The sequence below is a fragment of the Lactuca serriola genome, chromosome 6, assembly GCF_051521515.1.
Source record: "Lactuca serriola cultivar US96UC23 chromosome 6, Lser_US96UC23_V15, whole genome shotgun sequence".
Classification (NCBI taxonomy): Eukaryota; Viridiplantae; Streptophyta; class Magnoliopsida; order Asterales; family Asteraceae; genus Lactuca; species Lactuca serriola.
In genome coordinates, this window is record NC_136413.1 from 4,512,925 (window position 1) to 4,530,590 (window position 17,666).

The 17,666-nt window shown below is 41.8% G+C and overlaps 1 protein-coding gene across 1 annotated transcript; it reads left to right on the forward strand.

Annotated features, from left to right (window-relative positions):
• Positions 1-2,838: 2,838 nt before the first annotated feature.
• On the forward strand, positions 2,839-4,739 carry LOC145057983 (autophagy-related protein 8f-like). The gene is made up of 6 exons (XM_079005901.1): positions 2,839-2,971; positions 3,480-3,522; positions 3,607-3,662; positions 4,009-4,061; positions 4,186-4,304; positions 4,513-4,739. The coding sequence occupies exons 2-6, from the start codon at positions 3,486-3,488 to the stop codon at positions 4,605-4,607; spliced, it is 360 nt and encodes a 119-aa protein (XP_078862027.1). The 5' UTR covers positions 2,839-2,971; positions 3,480-3,485; the 3' UTR covers positions 4,608-4,739.
• The last annotated feature ends 12,927 nt before the right edge of the window (positions 4,740-17,666 follow it).

A 17,666-nucleotide genomic window follows, 5' to 3' on the forward strand; every position in this document is an offset into this window, starting at 1 on the left:
CATGGCCTTGACCTAAAACCCTAATATTTAAGGTTTGTGCACTATTTATTCATCCTTAACTTTCAAGGCTCCCTTCATTCATCAATCATCAGCCTCCAACCTCATATTCGACCATTGCAAACCCTAATCCATTTTTAGAGCATCTTTGAGCCTTGAGTGTGTATTTTAGTGATCTTGAAGGAGGAAGAAGAAAGAGGAGACCATCTTAGAAGAGTTAAGCACTTTGGATCTAGAAACACATCATTATTTGCCACTACTTCGAGGTAAAAAGCTCTGATCTTGATGAAGTTTTGCTTAGATCTTGATTAGCCATGGATTGTGTTCATTTTGGTCCCATAAGCTTGATGCATTTAAGTATAGGTTACTCTAATTCGTTTGAGTTGTCCTTTTAGACATTTTGGAGTGTTTAGAGCCATAAACATATAATCTCGGTCCTTAGTTTTCCCCCATGCATGGACTAGGATGTCTTAATGAGTTAAGAAGCTAGGGTTTTTGGTATTGATCACCTTATAACCATGCAAGATCATAAAGTTGGAAACTTTATGATTAAGGACATCATTTGAGGACTAGATCTGGATTTTGGACGAAAGAGCTTAAGGGATTAAGGTTTTAATCGAAGGTGTGGTTGGCTGGCATGTACGCTGGGCGTACGTTGGAGTACGATGCACGTACATGGTCAACATCCCGACTTTGGTCAAGCCTTTGTGTACGTTGAGTCAACTCAACTGATATTTTTTTTACTTTCGACTTTGACCCAATTTTGACCAAGTTTGACTTGGGGCTATTTTGGGTATTTTGAAGTGTAGTTGAGTTCGGTCATTTTTCATGAATAGGTGACCGGTTGAGCTGATATTCAGAGCAGGGTCATGTTCAACTATCTTTTCAGATTGAGAGGTGAGTTTTTCTCACTATATTTGTGGGTCGAAGGCACCAATACCGACCTACTAGGTTATCTGTATTTTGGTATATAGGATGTTACTATTTGATATGTTAGATTTGTATCATGGTATATAGGATGTTGTTATGTTGTAATGATTTGTATCCTGATATGTAGGATGTTGTTATGCTATATTGATCTGTTATATCTAAATCTTGGTATATAGGATGTTGCTATGCGGTAGTGATCTGTAGATCTACTTGTTTTGCATGGTGATTGGTTATATGTTATCTGTTGTTTATGACGACATAATATGTTTTGGATTGAGGCGTTATTGCTAAGGATGAGCATCGGAACTGGGTACCTGCTTTTAGAACCGGAACCGTCTCGGAACGGCCGGTTTTGGAACATGAACCGCCTTCCGGTTCCTAAAGTTATGGAACCGCCTTAAGCAGTTCCGGTTCAGGTTCTCGTTTTTTCGGAACCGCTACCCGCTGGGTACCCGCCGAAACCGGTTTATATATATATATATATATATATATATATATATATATATATATTATTTCATATAAATATGTGTGTTACTTAGACCGGTTTAGAATATATATTGGTCCGATTTTGTCCATCTTTGGTCCGAATTGACTTTATTTGGATCGAACTAAATTGCGGTTTTATCGACAAAAGTTAACAAAATTAATGTAACCGGGTTACCCACTCCCGGAACCGGAACCGCCGGTTCCGGGACTGGTTCCAAACATTTAAGAACTGCCTAGAGTGGTTCCGGTTCCGGTTCTAACTTTCTAGGAACCGCCGGTTCCGGTTCTCGCCAAATGAGGCGGGTACCCGCCTATGCTCATCCCTAGTTATTGTTATATATGTGAGCTAACAGACCAGGGGTAATCCAGCATGATGGTTGTGGACCCGAGGGTATTCTAGTCCGATGAATGAATGTACCGGTTACATGTTGACATTGCAGTCCGATGACTGATTGAGTCGGGGGTAATCTAGCCCAATGGCTGTGGACCCGAGGGGATTCTAGTCTGATGACTGAGTGGACCCAACATGCATGATTCTATATGTTATCTGTTATGTGGTGGTACTTTGGGGGAACTCACTAAGCTTTGTCTTACAGTTTCAATTTATTGTTTTAGGTACTTCTGATGACTGTGGCAAGACGAATGCGTGATCGTACACATTCTTCGATGACATGTTTTTGGGACTTATGATATATTGATCTTGCGTATATTTGTATTTTATACTTGGTTTTGTTTTGGGTCTAGTTTGAAAACAATGGTTTCCGTGATTTGAAAAATGGAAATTTTATCGTGATTTGAAAAATTGTATCAAAAAGAGACCTTTTTTAGTAAGGATGAGCTTCAAACTCGTAAACCCTAGAATCGAAGCGGTTAGAATCGATATATGTTAAACTAGTTTGGGTACCAAGTATCACCTTAAGCTTAAAACGGGTATCGGATATCGGGTAGAGTGTTTTAATGGATATGGGTAAAACGGATAAAGAGAATCAAACTGAATAGTTTAAAGACCTTAAATAAAAAAAACATCCATGCGACTTGGAGTCTAGGTGGACTCAAATCAGGAAGAAAAAAAAAAAAAAAAACCTCCTAACATTGTAGTTTTTTACATTGGGAATAAAAAAATATCTACCTTACCACTTAATATAAAAATACCAAAACAACTCATGATTACAAAAGTATGACAAAACAGTCCCAGTTAAATTTCCGGTTCTAAACACACTCCGGTTCTAAAACCCGAAACCCGGTGCCACCTATCTACTTTCAAATTTCCGGTTCTAAACACACTTTTTAGGTTCTGGGTTCATTTGGGTCGGGTTTAGACCCGTTTTCACCCCAATTATTGAGTCATCTATGAAAACTTAAATAAGAAAAGCTTTATTTTTCCTTGAAAAAAAGTCCTAAAGGATCCACTAAAATACAAATATGTAAGCCCTTGATTATTTTTCTCCAAAAGCACACACTTCGTTGGAGTACAAAACAAAAGGCCAGAGTAGTTTTATTATCATCAAAAATCAATTCATACCCTCAATCAAGTTTCGCCTCTGATTTCTTCGAAGATGTAAGTTTCCTCATATTCTGTTACAAAGTTTCTTTAAATATCGCTTCTTTGATTTCTTTTGGCTAATTTTATGTTCTTGCTGCGATGATCTTGCGGAAAGTTCGAGTAATTTTGCTTGGGTTTCTTTCGATTTCTATCAAGTTTATTCTAGTTTTATCAGACTGATGATTCTTGATGTTGAAGATGTTGAACTTGATGACTTAAAATTATATTTTTCTTTTAGGGATTGCTTTGGTTTACAATATTGTATGTATATTTGGATTTTGGTGATAAAAAAGGGTAATGATTAATGCCCATTCTGATCACTTTATTGGTTTCATTAACTGTGGATATGAACTTTATTCAAATTTGACCCTAAATTTGACTTTCTGAAATGTCGATATGTGATCAAATGATTTCTCTATTGATCATCAAACGAAGAAAGTATCATTGACTTTTTGAAGTTTGCTACTGTTCTACTTGTTATCGATTGTTCTTATTTCTAAATCTTTCATTTCATTTTGAGTAGATTGAAATGGCAAAGAGTTTATTCAAGCAAGAACATGATCTTGGTGAGTATTTCGCTTTTACTGTATGAATATTTGTGATCTATAATCGGTTTCAATTTTATTGATGTATCTTGGTGTTTGTTTCAGACAAAAGGAGAGCAGAGGCTGCTAGAATTAGAGAGAAATACCCTGATAGGATTCCTGTAAGTATCAATCTTTCTCCAGATTTATCATGTTTATATAGAATACTCATTTTTGTATTTGGCATGAAAAGACTTGTTTACCCTTATCTTTTTTCTTCTAGTAACAAGTAGTTGAGAAGATACCAAGTCCATGTTCACTTATCTACAGTTAAACACCTCCTTTAGTTTAAGGGTAGTTTAGTAAATTTGCTCATTTTCAACTCTGTCCTTAACATTTGTGCCATAATCGTTGCAACTTTCATAGTGTGGAACAGTTAAAAATCTTTTTGTATTAGATTATTAGTATTTGACTATTTGTTATGTTATACGGTTTCAAAATAAACTTCTTGAATTTTATTATTTAAAGGTGATTGTGGAGAAAGGGGAGAGAAGTGATGTTCCTAACATCGATAAGAAAAAGTAAGTAATCTGCTATAATAACATTTCCTACCATTCTTGCATTGAATATGACAGTTTCATTAGGGGTAAAATGGTCTTTTTCAGTGAAGTTGAAAATTGTTTAACATGAAATTAAAAATTGCAGGTACCTTGTTCCAGCTGATTTGACTGTTGGTCAATTTGTTTATGTGATACGTAAAAGGATTAAACTGAGTGCTGAGAAGGCCATATTCATCTTTGTTGACAATGCCCTGCCCCCAACAGGTAATTTTACCATTTTACCCTTTTACTCATCAAACTTCTAAAATGATTGAAATTCTCACTGAACTTGATGTTTTCTATTTATTTCAAAATGAAGTATTAAAATGGTATATAAATTAAAATTAAAATTATGTTTTCCAAAAATGAATTAAAATTACTATCAAGACTAAAAGGGTAAATGGGTAATACTTTTGTGGTGTTTCTTTTTCAGGGGCAATTATGTCTGCGATATATGAAGAAAAGAAGGACGATGATGGTTTCTTGTATGTTACCTACAGTGGAGAGAACACGTTTGGAGACAACTGACATTTTATATGTTTTCATCACATTTTCCAATAATGGATTTTATATTTTCTTGGAATCTTGTTCTTTTATCAAGGATTTGTCTACAATCATATAATTGGAGAATTGTATATAATCATTTACCCTTTGTTTTTATTCATGAATCTTTATATTTAATTTTCATGGGTGTTTCTGTATTCTGATTGAGACCGAAGGAAATAATGAGTAGTTGTTTGTTATATCTTTTATCCATAATAGGAACTTAGTTATATTCTATTTCATGTAATACTGATTTTATTTATATTTCTTTACTGATTATAAACGTGTAAAATGCTTACAAGTTTCATTTTGTATATGTATGTTATTGGAAAAGAAATCTAAGTATGTTGCTATTATGGGTAAGTAATTGTAAGTAGGTTGCTATTGGGTGTAAAGAATTGAACGTATGTCTCCATTATGGGCTTACATGTTTCTATTATCGGAAATAAAAAATGTGAATATGTTGCTTTATCTGTCCAAACATGTAATTATATTACTATTATTATGGATTAAAAATAAGTATATTATATATATTGATAAAAAAGAGAAACCATATTGCTAATTTCTGATATTTGCCCTTCATTTTATAAAAAACGAATAATGGTCAATCATGATGTTCGGAAAATTAAGCCATAGATTGGTCGGATACTTGTCGCTTTTGGTTCCTATTTATATTTAAAGAAAAATACAATATGTTAATGAACTGAAAATTTTCATGAATTTTATTCGTGGAAACAAGAACTAAACTGAATTCCATTTTCTTTTTCTATTTTTTTTTGTGTTATAAATTTAGGATTTGAATGTTTGTATATTGGTGGTGAAGGACCGATTATGAATTTCCATAGGGTTTGGTGAAATGTATAGTCTTATGGTGGTTTTTGTGCAAAACTAGAAACTCATGTGTAACTAGATGAGTATAAAAGCTAGTGTCTTCTTCACTCTCTTATTTGGAATGTCATTAGCATAGGGAGAACCTATATAGGGACTATTTTGAAGAATTGAAGTATAATTGGAGTCCTAATGAAGATCTAAGCATCTCTTCATCGTCTCTTAGTGAATTGACGGTATAATTCTTAATTACCTCCTATAAATTTTAAGTTAGGTTTGGTTTTTTTGTTAAATCCTAAATTTTTGATTAACCTAGGGTTTTATGTGATTTCTAAGCTCTATTCTCCTTTTAGATTCAATCTACAAGCAACATCCCTTCCATAGATACTTATGGGGATTTGGATGGTAGTGGGTTTTCTAACCCTATGATTCATAAATATGAATTTCCTTATGTTCCTACTAATCCAAATTAGATTCTAGTGGTTTATATTGGTGATTTAGTGTAATTATATTTACTATCGACACAAACTCAGGAATATAGGGGTCCGGGGACAATGCCCCTGGGTACATGGTTCCTAGGGGCAGTGCCCCTGACGGGGTCCAAGGGGCAGAGCCCCTGGCGGTGACACCCGAAATTGATTATGTAAAACTATTTTTCTCTAACAAATGCAAAACAACAAGATACTTTTCTATGTTTTGAATTTGGAAGTGGTCTGACTTCTAAATTGTCATTAATGGATTATCTCAAATCAGATTTCGTGATACCCCATGCAATAGGGTCAAAATCATAGATTTTGGAAAATGATTGCAATCACGATTCTTGAATTATCCAAGTTTATATTGATATTCTTAGACCCAAAATCTTCTTGAATTATCCAAGTTTATTGATATTCTTATACCCAAAATCTAACATTTGATTTTTCATTCGTACATTATTTCATCAACATTTTGCCCAATAAGTTGTTTGATGGAGTTTTGATGGTGGAATTCGACATTTCAAGCTCTAATTTCATGTTTGAGTTATACATATGCTCTAATGAGTTATGGAGTTTGATAATGATTGCAGGTTAACTTAAGTAATTAATGATTATTTTTTGGTTATTGTTATGATTCCATAATTCATCTTTGAAGTTTCGAGTGAAATTAACAAGTCTAATGGAGAAGACACCATCATAATAAATGAGAGGTTTAAAAACAACCTGATTCAAACATGGAAAATGATTTTATTTTTTATACAATAATAACTCATGTATTTTTGGTGACAATAACCATAAATCAAAGTATTTATGACTTTACACTTTCATTGGTGAATTAGGAATCGGCATAACCGCATAACACTTTAGTTATGGCTGGAATCATAACTAGGTATTAGAATTGGTATTAAAAGTTGGATTAGTTAGAAAAGAATACGAACCTTATAGATGCTATTAAGAGTATTAAGGTGGATTTATTCATATATTATTAATCAATTATTTTGTCATATCATATTCCATTTTTTTTCATAATAATCATATCTGATTAAATACTATTTTCTACTTGTAACGTCCCGGAAATTACAAAGAGATTTTTCATTTTTAAATACTATTTGCATAATCAAGTCTTCGCCTTGCCCCTACCATTTGTATTATATGAAACCATAAAATTAAATTGTAAGCCAAAACTTAGTGAGTTCCCCCAATGTACTCTGCACAACAAACCATAGTCACACATTGCATGTTGGGTCCATAGTTTCCCGATTGGATTACCCTTGGCCCACAGTCTCCCGACTGGATTGTCCATCTGGGTCACAGTCTCCCGACTGGATTGCCCCGAGTTTGTTGGCCTACAACATATATAAGTACCGCCTTAACACACCCACACTATGTCGACATATGCAACAAATAAACATATAACCAACAAGTACATGCAATCATACACATATACCAATCCAACATATAATCATCGAATACATGTAATCATACAGATCTACCAGTCTAACATAGCATCATCCTATATATCAGGATACATAACCTAATGGGTCAGCATTGGTGCCTTCAACCCACGAGTACAGTGAGGAAAACTCACCTAAATGTCTGAAAGATGGTTGAACTAAATGTTGCTCCAAAAACCGACTCTACAGGTCACCTATACAATAAACAATGTCTAAACCTCAATCTACTACTCAAATTATTCTATTTGACCTAAAGTCAAACTTGGACAGTAAAAAAGTCAGCAGTCAATGGTCAAAATAGTTACTCAAAAGTCACCCAGCTACTTGTCACATCGTGACCTAATTAGACAAAATAATCGTGATTCCTCACTCACATCGTGACACCCAAGTGTGCATGACGTGAGGAATACTCTAGACATATTTGATGAACAAAGCTCTTAATCCTTTAAGATATGCAACCAACACTTCCAGAATGTATTATCTACTTCAGAACATCATAAAAATCATAATTTTTTGGACATGCATGTCCCAAACACAAGCTAGGGCACAAAAGGTAGAAATTGCATTAGAAGTTCATGCAAGAGTCTTAAAACCCAACTATACTTCATATCCAACACTTATATTACCAAAAGGACACTGGAGATCCATAAAGTTGGCAACTTTATGGATTCCAACCACTATATCATTCTATACATGAAAGATAAAGCATAAAAACTAGATCTAAGCTTATAGAATCATAAAGCATTGAACTTGGAAGCTCGCAAACGTCCAGAAGGTGTAAAGATGAATGATGGTGAGAATTGAATGCATAAATGATGAGCTAGATGCTCTTCCTCTTCTTCTTCTTTGCTAGAAATCATCGAAAATGAGCTCAAAATCAACTATGGGGTGGTAGGGTTTCAAATGGAAATGCAAGGAGGTGATGGAGGCTAAGGGTGGGCTAACCCTATCCATCATTTCCTTTAAATACAAAATAAATCCCCAAAATTAGGTTTTTCCTCGCAGTCGGTCTCACTCCGTAACCTATAAGGGCTCACATCGTGAGAATCAAAATATGTACGATTCTTCCATATGGGCTCACATTGTGACACCTAAGTGCTCACGTCGTGAGCGGGGTTTAAACTTGAAAATTAAATCGGTGCTTACCTGTAACTGGGTGTTACAATTCTTCCCCACTTGGATCAGACTTCGTCCTTGAAGTACAATGTTGCAAATAAATCTAGGTAATGCTCACACATCTCTGCCTCGGGTTCCCAAGTCCACTCGGAACCCTTATGATGTTGCCATTGGACCTTGATAATGTACCACCTTATTACGCAAGGCCTTCGTCTTCCTATCCAGAATAGCCATCGGCCTCACCACATAATTCAGGCGCTCATCGACCTGAATTCCATCCATGGGAGCTACCACTGAATCATTGACCACACACTTCTAAAGTTGAGAAACATGGAAGGTGTTGTGAATCTGGCTGAGCTCCTCAGGTAGATCCAAGCGGTAAGTTACCTTGCCTACCCTGGCCACTAATCTGAATGGTCCAATAAATTAGGGACCCAACTTTCCCCTCTTCCCAAGCGTATAACACTATTCTAGGGCGATACCTTCCATAAAACCATATCCCTGACCTGGAACTCCATCTCAGATCATTGACGGTCACTCTTCTGTCGGCTCTAGGTTGTCTACAATCTCTGTCTGATCTATTGGATAAACTACTTAGTCTGAAGGACCACTTTGGTCCTCCCCATGACCCTGTGACCAACCTCACCCCAACACACTGGTGTACGAAACTTGCTTCCATATAGAAGATCGAAAGGCGGCACACCAATACTGGAACGATAGTTGTTGTTGTAAAAAAACTCAGTTAGGGGAAGGTAGGAATCATAACTCCCACCTAAATCGATAATGCAAGCCCTCAACATATTCTCAAGTGTCTGAATGGTTTGCTCACATTGTCTATCAGTCTGAGGGTTATAAGACATGCTAAAAAGCAGTCTACTACCCAACTCCTTGTGAAACTTCTGCCAAAACCGAGAAGTAAACCATACATCACGATCGGAGACGATAGAAACCTTCACCCCGTGGTGAGCAACGATGTAGCACCTGGTTCCTAGTACGTAAAATTTATCTAAGTATTTTACATTTTTTAGCCTTGGACTCGACGAGTTGTAGGCCCGACTGGCCGAGTGGAGACGGGTTTGGGAGCACGTGTAAGTTGGCGACTCGGCGAGTCCACATTCTGGACTCGGCGAGTCCCCACTGTCTGATGAAACCCTAAATTTCAAGGGTTTGCACCCTATTTAAACCAACCTTATGCTCCCCAACCTCGCCCCCTTCACCCTCAGAGCTCCCAACATCGTTCAAACCCTTATTCCTTGTGAGATTGAAATGCTTTAGTGTGTTTCTTGAAGATTTTGAGAAGAAAGAAGAGTAGATCAAGAAGAGAAGAAGGAGGCCAGGCATCCTTGTGTTATCTCAGTGATTTCCTTGAGGTATAACTCAATTTCCCCTTGTTTTCATGCTTGTAGTCCCTTATAGCTCCATTAAAGTCCTCCTTGATCCATTTCCAAGCTTGATCACGAATTAGGGTTTGTAATAAGTTGATTAACCCTTAGATCTAGGCATGATTGAGCTCCAGCAGCTCAGATCTACTGCCTTTATGGAGCCATATTGCATGAAAGCCCTAGATCTACTCTTTTAGTGCATTTTGAGCCCTAAAACCTTCATTGGTGTTTATTTACACGTAAAGTTGGAAACTTTACATGTTAATCAGGTCCTAGAAACCCAGATCTATGTATAGTATGAGCTGGATTCAAGCAGAATCGAGTATATAGTAATTGCATGTGACAGACTCGGCGAGTCGTTCATCTAACTCGGTGAGTCGAGTTGCGAGTCCCCGAGTTTTCCCCATTTCGTGTTTGTGGGGTGGAGTACTGAGTCATGGGGTGTGACTCAGTGGGTCGGAAGCCAGATTCACTCATGAAGGAACTTGGCGAGTCAATGCCCTGACTTGGCGAGTTCAAGGCAATCTTCTTGTCTCAAGAACAGACTCGGCGAGTTGTTCATACAACTCGACGAGTCTCAGCATAGAGTGTTCTTCGGATGAAGATGAACTCGACGAGTTGTTCATACAACTCGGCAAGTAGGATGAAGGACTATTGGACTTTGGTTTAGAAGGAAAACTTGTCGAGTCAATGCCTAACTCGATGAGTAGAGACGGGATTATGGTCAGTCGAAGGGATAGGAACTCGGCGAGTTGGCAAGCCAACTCGGCAAGTCGGGTCAACTGGAAGTTGACTTTGACTTTGACTATTGGTTTGGTTAAGGGTAAATGGTCATTTTACCCTGAGGTCGGTTAGCAGTAATTGACTGAGTGTTTTGTGGGAATTATAGCCGGAGGAATTTCGAGGCAGCAGCAGCAGAAGACAGTCAGTTCCCACGTAGATCAGCAACTACTTTGAGGTGAGTTACCTTCCAGTAGCGGTGGGTCTACGGCCACAATGCCGGCCCACCAGTAGGATTTGTATGATAGATGATTGTCTCTGTGATATTCATCTAGGGTTGCTACTACCTGTGTTATGTTTATGTGCTAGTATGATATGATGCTATGTGATATGTGTTATGTGGTAGCAGTAGGGGGTGAAATAGTCCCCAGTATCCGGTCGTAAGGACCGAAGGGGAGGCCAGCACCCAGATATGCTAGGCAGTATCTGGTCGTAAGGACCGAAAGGGAGACCAGCACCCAGATATGCTAGTTAGTATCCGGTCGTGAGGACCGAAGGGGAGGCCAACACCCAGATATGTTAGACAGTATCCGGTCGAGAGGACCGAAGGGGTAGGTCGGGCACCCAGATATGCCCGACAGTATATGTATGTTATGTGATTATGTGGTATGTGGTATAATGGGGGAACTCACTAAGCTTCGTGCTTACAGTTTTCAGTTTTGGTTTCAGGTACCTCTTCTTCGAAGGGGAAGGAGCTGGCGCGATAGCGGCCCATCACACACATGCCTTGTATTCCGCACCATGAGACCCTCCTGGGAAATTATACTCTGACATTATTATGTTTTATAAAATGTTTTTCAAGACATGCGATAAATTTTATGAAATGATATGATTGGTGAACGTTTTAATTCTAATTTTTGCTAAGTATATGTTTTAAAAATGAAATTTTTGGCTCGTATTTTTGGGACGTTACAAGTTGGTATCAGAGCCCTGGTTTAAGGGATTCGGACACACCTTCGGGGGTGTCTGAACTCAAATTGAGGGATTAAAAGATTGTAAAGAAGAAAAGATTTTCTAAAAAGCTAAGTAAAGAGTTTTAAGAAGGAACGAAGTGTGTGATGTGCGCGACCGGCCGAGCTCAAGTAAGTATTCCCTAAAGTACCCATACCGACTTATGTTATGTTTACCAGTTGTAGTACAACGGCATGCTAGAATAGGACTAAGGATCTAGGAGTGATGCCTTATGTGCTTCAGTGTATGAAAATTGCATGCTAAAATTAAGTAGACAACAGTAGGATAGCCTGTTAGGGTTATGCCTGATAGTATGAGTTTAGCATTGTATGCTAGTTCAACTTTTCTCTATAAGGACGGAATTGCTTGAGACTGTTCCCTTTTGTCTGAATGTTGCATGGTTTGTGCTTGGTGGGACTCTGAGTGATGGGAGTTAGACATTAGGTGAATACGTCACGTCACATGTGATCGGGGGTTGAATAATCTTAGAGTGCTGGATTTGGCCCTATTGCGCAACTCTTGTCTGAGTCTAACCGTTGTAGGGATGAGTCTATTACTCGAAGGATTATCTGAGCCTCACCACATGTGATGGTATTCAGGTAATGACTAATTAACATTACAAGGAGGCCTTCAGCAGCTGAGGACTGGGTAGGATGGAATTAGAGATTTTCCTGGGGCAAGCCTAAGATGAGTATAGCAGTGATTAGCAGTAGTGAAAGGGACCTGGTGGAGTCAAGGCAGTCCTTGGAGAAGGTACGGATAGATGTGGAAGGTAGTATGGGACCTACTACTGAAAGCAGAGGATCCGTACCCGAACCGAGGAAGGCCAAGATAAGACCAAGGAACTTGAAGTAGGTGTGATCCCTCCAGAGGTATCAGTATCGCTAACAATTATTATTTATGTATTTCATAATGGTGGTGCTACACTCGAGGCCAGCAGTTGGCAGTACAGGAGAGGGATCGGGTTCGGGATCAGGTTCCGAGCCAGTAGATGAGGGGCTACGCGAGTTCATCGCGTCAGAGATCACCAGAGGCATCCTTGATTCGACCCCCATTATCTTCGGGTCGATCAAGGAAGGGATATTGGAGTTGATGGAGGATCGCCTCAGGGCATTCAGGAGCGACATGGCATCTGGCCAGTCGGGATCTCGCACACTGTCCTTCAAGGACTTCCGGGGCAGTGGTGCACCGGTTTTTCACGGGGCGAAGGACCCCATAGCTGTCAGACGATGGATTGCAGACATTGAGTCTACACAGATGATTAGCTTCTGCCCCGAGGGGTCAAAGATGAGGTTCGCAGCAGGGTGTTTACGAGATCGAGCTAGGGATTGGTGGGAGTCCGTGGGTGACTCGTTGGGAGCCTCGGCTGTCGAGGCTATGACTTGGTCGGACTTCGCGAACAGGTTCAGGGCAGAGTTCGCGCCGACTGTCGAGCTTCAGCAGCTGGCCAGGGAGTTCTTGGATATGAGACAAACGACGGAGACTGTGGCGGAGATCACCGCCAAGTTTCGGGAGAGGGCGTTGCTGGTGCCCCAGTACGCGGGTGATGAGGATATGAGGAGGACCCGCTATCATGACATGCTACGAGCTGATATTCGGGAGCATGTCAGTTTTTCAGCTTGCCCTACCCAAGACTCTATGATTGCCAGGGAAAGGGAGAGGGAGATAGATCTGGATCACATCCGGAAGAGGAAGGCAGAAGAGGGGCATGTTATGGGGGCTTCGCGGAAGAAGCCCAAGGGATCGGATGCGGGGCCGCTACAAGAAATGCGGTTGGGCGCACGAAGGAGCGTGCAATATGGGATCGTCAGGCTGCTACAAGTGCGGCAAGTCATGGCACTTCAACCGGGATTGTACCGCCCCTGCACCCGTGATACAGACGTCTGAGTTTATGTGTTTCCACTACAACCAGAAGGGCCACAAGAAGGCCAATTGCCCCCAGTTGACAGCATCAGCGCCAGCTCCAGCTACCCTGCGGATTACTAATGGACGACAGGGCAAGGCAGAGGCTCCAGTGATGAGGAACCGGACGTTTCAACTGACTACAGAAGAGGCACGCGCCGCACCCGATGTGGTGACGGGTATGATTCTTTCCCTCTATTTTATTTTATATGATGTTATGTTATTGGTATGTGCTATGTGTTTATGCATTAGGATCGTTCCATGTGAGTGTATCCCAGTTCAGGTGTTGTTTGACTCGGTTGCCACCCGATCATTTGTTTCCCCTGCGCTTAGCAAGAGGTTTACTGAGTCTTCGGGCATGTTGGATTTCCCTTTAGAGGTAGAAATTGCCGATGATCGATCGGTGCGAGCGTCAGCAATGTTCAGGGATTGTGTCCTAAGGTTATTTGAGGAGCGCTATTTGGTGGATTTGGTTCCCATCCCTTTACGAGGGAATAAGGAGATTATAGGTATGGATTGGTTGAGCCCTAATGGGGTGGTGATAGATTGCGCACAGCAGCTAGTGCGGATCAGGACCCCGAGTGAGGGAGAGTTGGTGATCCACGACGAGAGGCCACAGCGTGGACCTACAGTATGTTCAGCAGCGACAGCTAGGCGCTACCTTCAGCAGGGTTTCACGGGATATGTTGCGTATGTTATGGATACCCGGGAGACGGGTAAAGCGACGGTGAGCGAGGTTCTAGTGGTGCGAGACTACACTGATGTGTTCCCGGAGGAGCTTCCTGGAATACCTCTGGAGTGTCAGGTAGAGTTCAGCATCGACCTAGTTCCTGGTGCGGCTCCGATAGCCAAGACACCCTATCGGTTGGCTCCTCCCGAGATGCAGGAGTTGTCTACGCAACTGCAAGAGCTGCTAGACAAGGGATTTATTTGACCGAGCAATTCACCCCGTGGAGCCCCGATCCTGTTTGTGAAGAAGAAGGACGGGTCGCATCGGATGTGTATAGATTACCGGGAGCTGAATAAGGTAACGGTGAAGAACCATTACCCACTCCCGAGGATTGATGACCTCTTTGATCAGTTGCAAGGAGCATCTTGGTTCTCCAAGATCGATTTACGTTCAGGTTATCATCAGATGAGGGTCAGAGAGGAGGGTGATGCTGTTTGGGCTCACCAATGCTCTTGCCGCGTTCATGGACCTCATAAACCGCATATGTAGACCGATGTTGGATCGGTATGTGATAGTTTTCATTGATGACATCTTGGTTTATTCCAAGACACAGGAGGAGCACGAGGAGCATCTGAGAGAAGTTTTGGAGACCTTGAGGAAGGAGAGCTTGTACGCCAAGTTCTCCAAATGTGAGTTTTGGTTACGCGAGGTGCAGTTTCTTGGGCACCTCGTCAACCAGAACGGGATTTCAGTAGACCCGGCCAAGGTAGAGGCCGTGATGAGATGGGAGGTTCCGAAGTCTCCATCTGAGATTCGGAGTTTCCTCGGATTGGAAGGCTACTATCGGAGATTCATTCAGGATTTCTCCAAGATAGCCGTACCCCTGACACGGTTGACTAGGAAAGTCGTGGTCTTTCGATGGGGGCCTGAGCAGCAGGCAGCGTTCGAGATCCTGAGGCAGAAATTGTGTGAGGTACCAATCTTATCCCTGCCTGAGGGTGTAAAGGGTTTTGTGGTATACTGTGATGCGTCTATCTCGGGCTTAGGCGCAGTATTGATGCAGAGGGGGCATGTCATTGCATATGCCTCGAGGCAGCTGAAGCCTCACGAGGCGAACTACCCGACGCATGATTTAGAGTTGGGGGGCAGTGGTCTTCGCCCTCAAGATTTGGCGGCATTACCTCTACGGTGTTCGATGTACCATTTACACGGACCACAAGAGTTTGAGGTACCTCATGGATCAGCCGAATCTGAACATGAGGCAGCTTCGGTGGTTGGACGTGGTGAAGGATTATGATTGCGAGTTCCTTTATCACCCGGGGAAGGCCAATGTGGTGGCGGATGCGCTTAGCCGTAAGGCGGCACCGATCAGGGATGTGTGTATGAGGATGACAGTGGTGACTCCACTGTTAGAGCAGATTCGGGAAGCTCAGTAGGAGGATATGAAGGAGGAGCATCGGAAGAGTGAGCGAATAATGGGTCAAGTCACCTCCTTCGATTATGATAGCCGAGGGTTATTGACACTACACCGTAGGGTGCGGGTGCCGTATCACGGAGGCGTGCGCCAGATCTTGATGGAGGAGGCGCACAAATCCCGATTCTCTATTCATCCAGGGGCGACGAAGATGTATCGGGATCTTCGTCTAGACTATTGGTGGCCTTGCATGAAGCAGGATGTGGCGTGGTACGTCGAGCGGTGTTTGACCTGCAGGAAGGTCAAGGCCGAGCATCAGAGACTGCACGGCAAGATGCAACCATTGGATATCCCGTTATGGAAATGGGAGGATATTACGATGGATTTTATCACAAAGCTTCCCAGGATGGCGCGTGGAGTAGATTCGATTTGGGTCATCGTGGATCGGCTGACCAAGAGTGCCCATTTTATTCCGATTCAGGAGAGTATATCGGCCGAGAAGTTGGCCGATATCTACATCAGGGAGATAGTGGCGCGGCACGTGGTGCCAGTGTCAGTGATATCAGATCGAGATGTGCGGTTCACTTCCAGGTTTTGGAGGAAGTTTCATGATGATTTGGGCACTCGTCTGCATTTGAGCACCGCCTTTCACCCGCAGACGGATGGTCAGAGCGAGCGGACCATCCAGACGTTGGAGGATATGTTACGGGCATGCGTGCTAGACTTCGGTGGTAGCTGGGATACCTATCTTCCCTTGGCTGAGTTCTCGTACAACAACAACTACCATGCGAGTATTGACCGTTCCCCATTCGATATGTTGTACGGACGGAGGTGCAGGACCCCGATATGTTGGGGTGAAGTTGTCCAGAGGGTCATGGGGAGCACCGAGGTGGTGTTCAAGACGACAGAGAAAATCCAGCATGTTTGAATCAGGCTTCAGACTGCGCAGAGTCGGCAGAAAAATTACGCCGACAAGCGTCGATCAGACCTGGAGTTCCAGGTCGGGGATATGGTTCTCCTGAAAGTGTCGCCTTGGAAAGGCGTCATTCGATTCAGGAAGCGGGGCAAGTTGGGCCCGAGATTCATTGGTCTGTTCAGGGTTGTAGCCCGGGTGGGCAAGGTGGCATATAGGTTGGATCTGCCAACCGAGCTCAATCAGATCCACAACACCTTCCATGTCTCCCAGCTGCGGAAGTGCCTAGTGGATGATTCAGCGGTGGTGCCGCTAGAGGATATACATGTTGATGACAGCCTGAATTACATTGAACGCCAAGTCGCAATCCTCGACCAAAAGTCGAAGGATCTGAGGAACAAGAGGGTGGAATTAGTAAAGGTGCAATGGCAGCACCGAAAGGGTTCGGAATGGACTTGGGAGCCGGTGGAAGAAATGATGGAGCATTACCCCGAGCTGTTTCAGGATCGAGCAGCAGACTTCGAGGACAAAGTCTAAAATAAGTGGGGGAGATTTGTAGCACCTGGTTCCTGGTACGTAAAATTTATCTAAGTATTTTACATTTTTTAGCCTTGGACTCGGCGAGTTGTAGGCCCGACTCGCCGAGTGGAGACGGGTTTGGGAGCACGTTTAAGTTGGCAACTCGGCGAGTCCATATTCTGGACTCGGCAAGTCCCCACTATCTGATGAAACCCTAAATTTCAAGGGTTTGCACCCTATTTAAACCAACCTTATGCGCCCCAACCTCGCCCCCTTCACCCTCAGAGATCCCAACATCGTTCAAACCCTTATTCCTTGTGAGATTGAAATGCTTTGGTGTGTTTCTTGAAGATTTTGAGAAGAAAGAAGAGTAGATCAAGAAGAGAAGAAGGAGGCCAGGCATCCTTGTGTTATCTTAGTGATTTCCTTGAGGTATAACTCAGTTTCCCCTTGTTTTCATGCTTGTAGTCCCTTATAGCTCCATTAAAGTCCACCTTGATCCATTTCCAAGCTTGATCACGAATTAGGGTTTGTAATAAGTTGATTAACCCTTAGATCTAGGCATGATTGAGCTCCAGGAGCTCAGATCTACTGCCTTTATGGAGCCATATTGCATGAAAGCCCTAGATCTACTCTTTT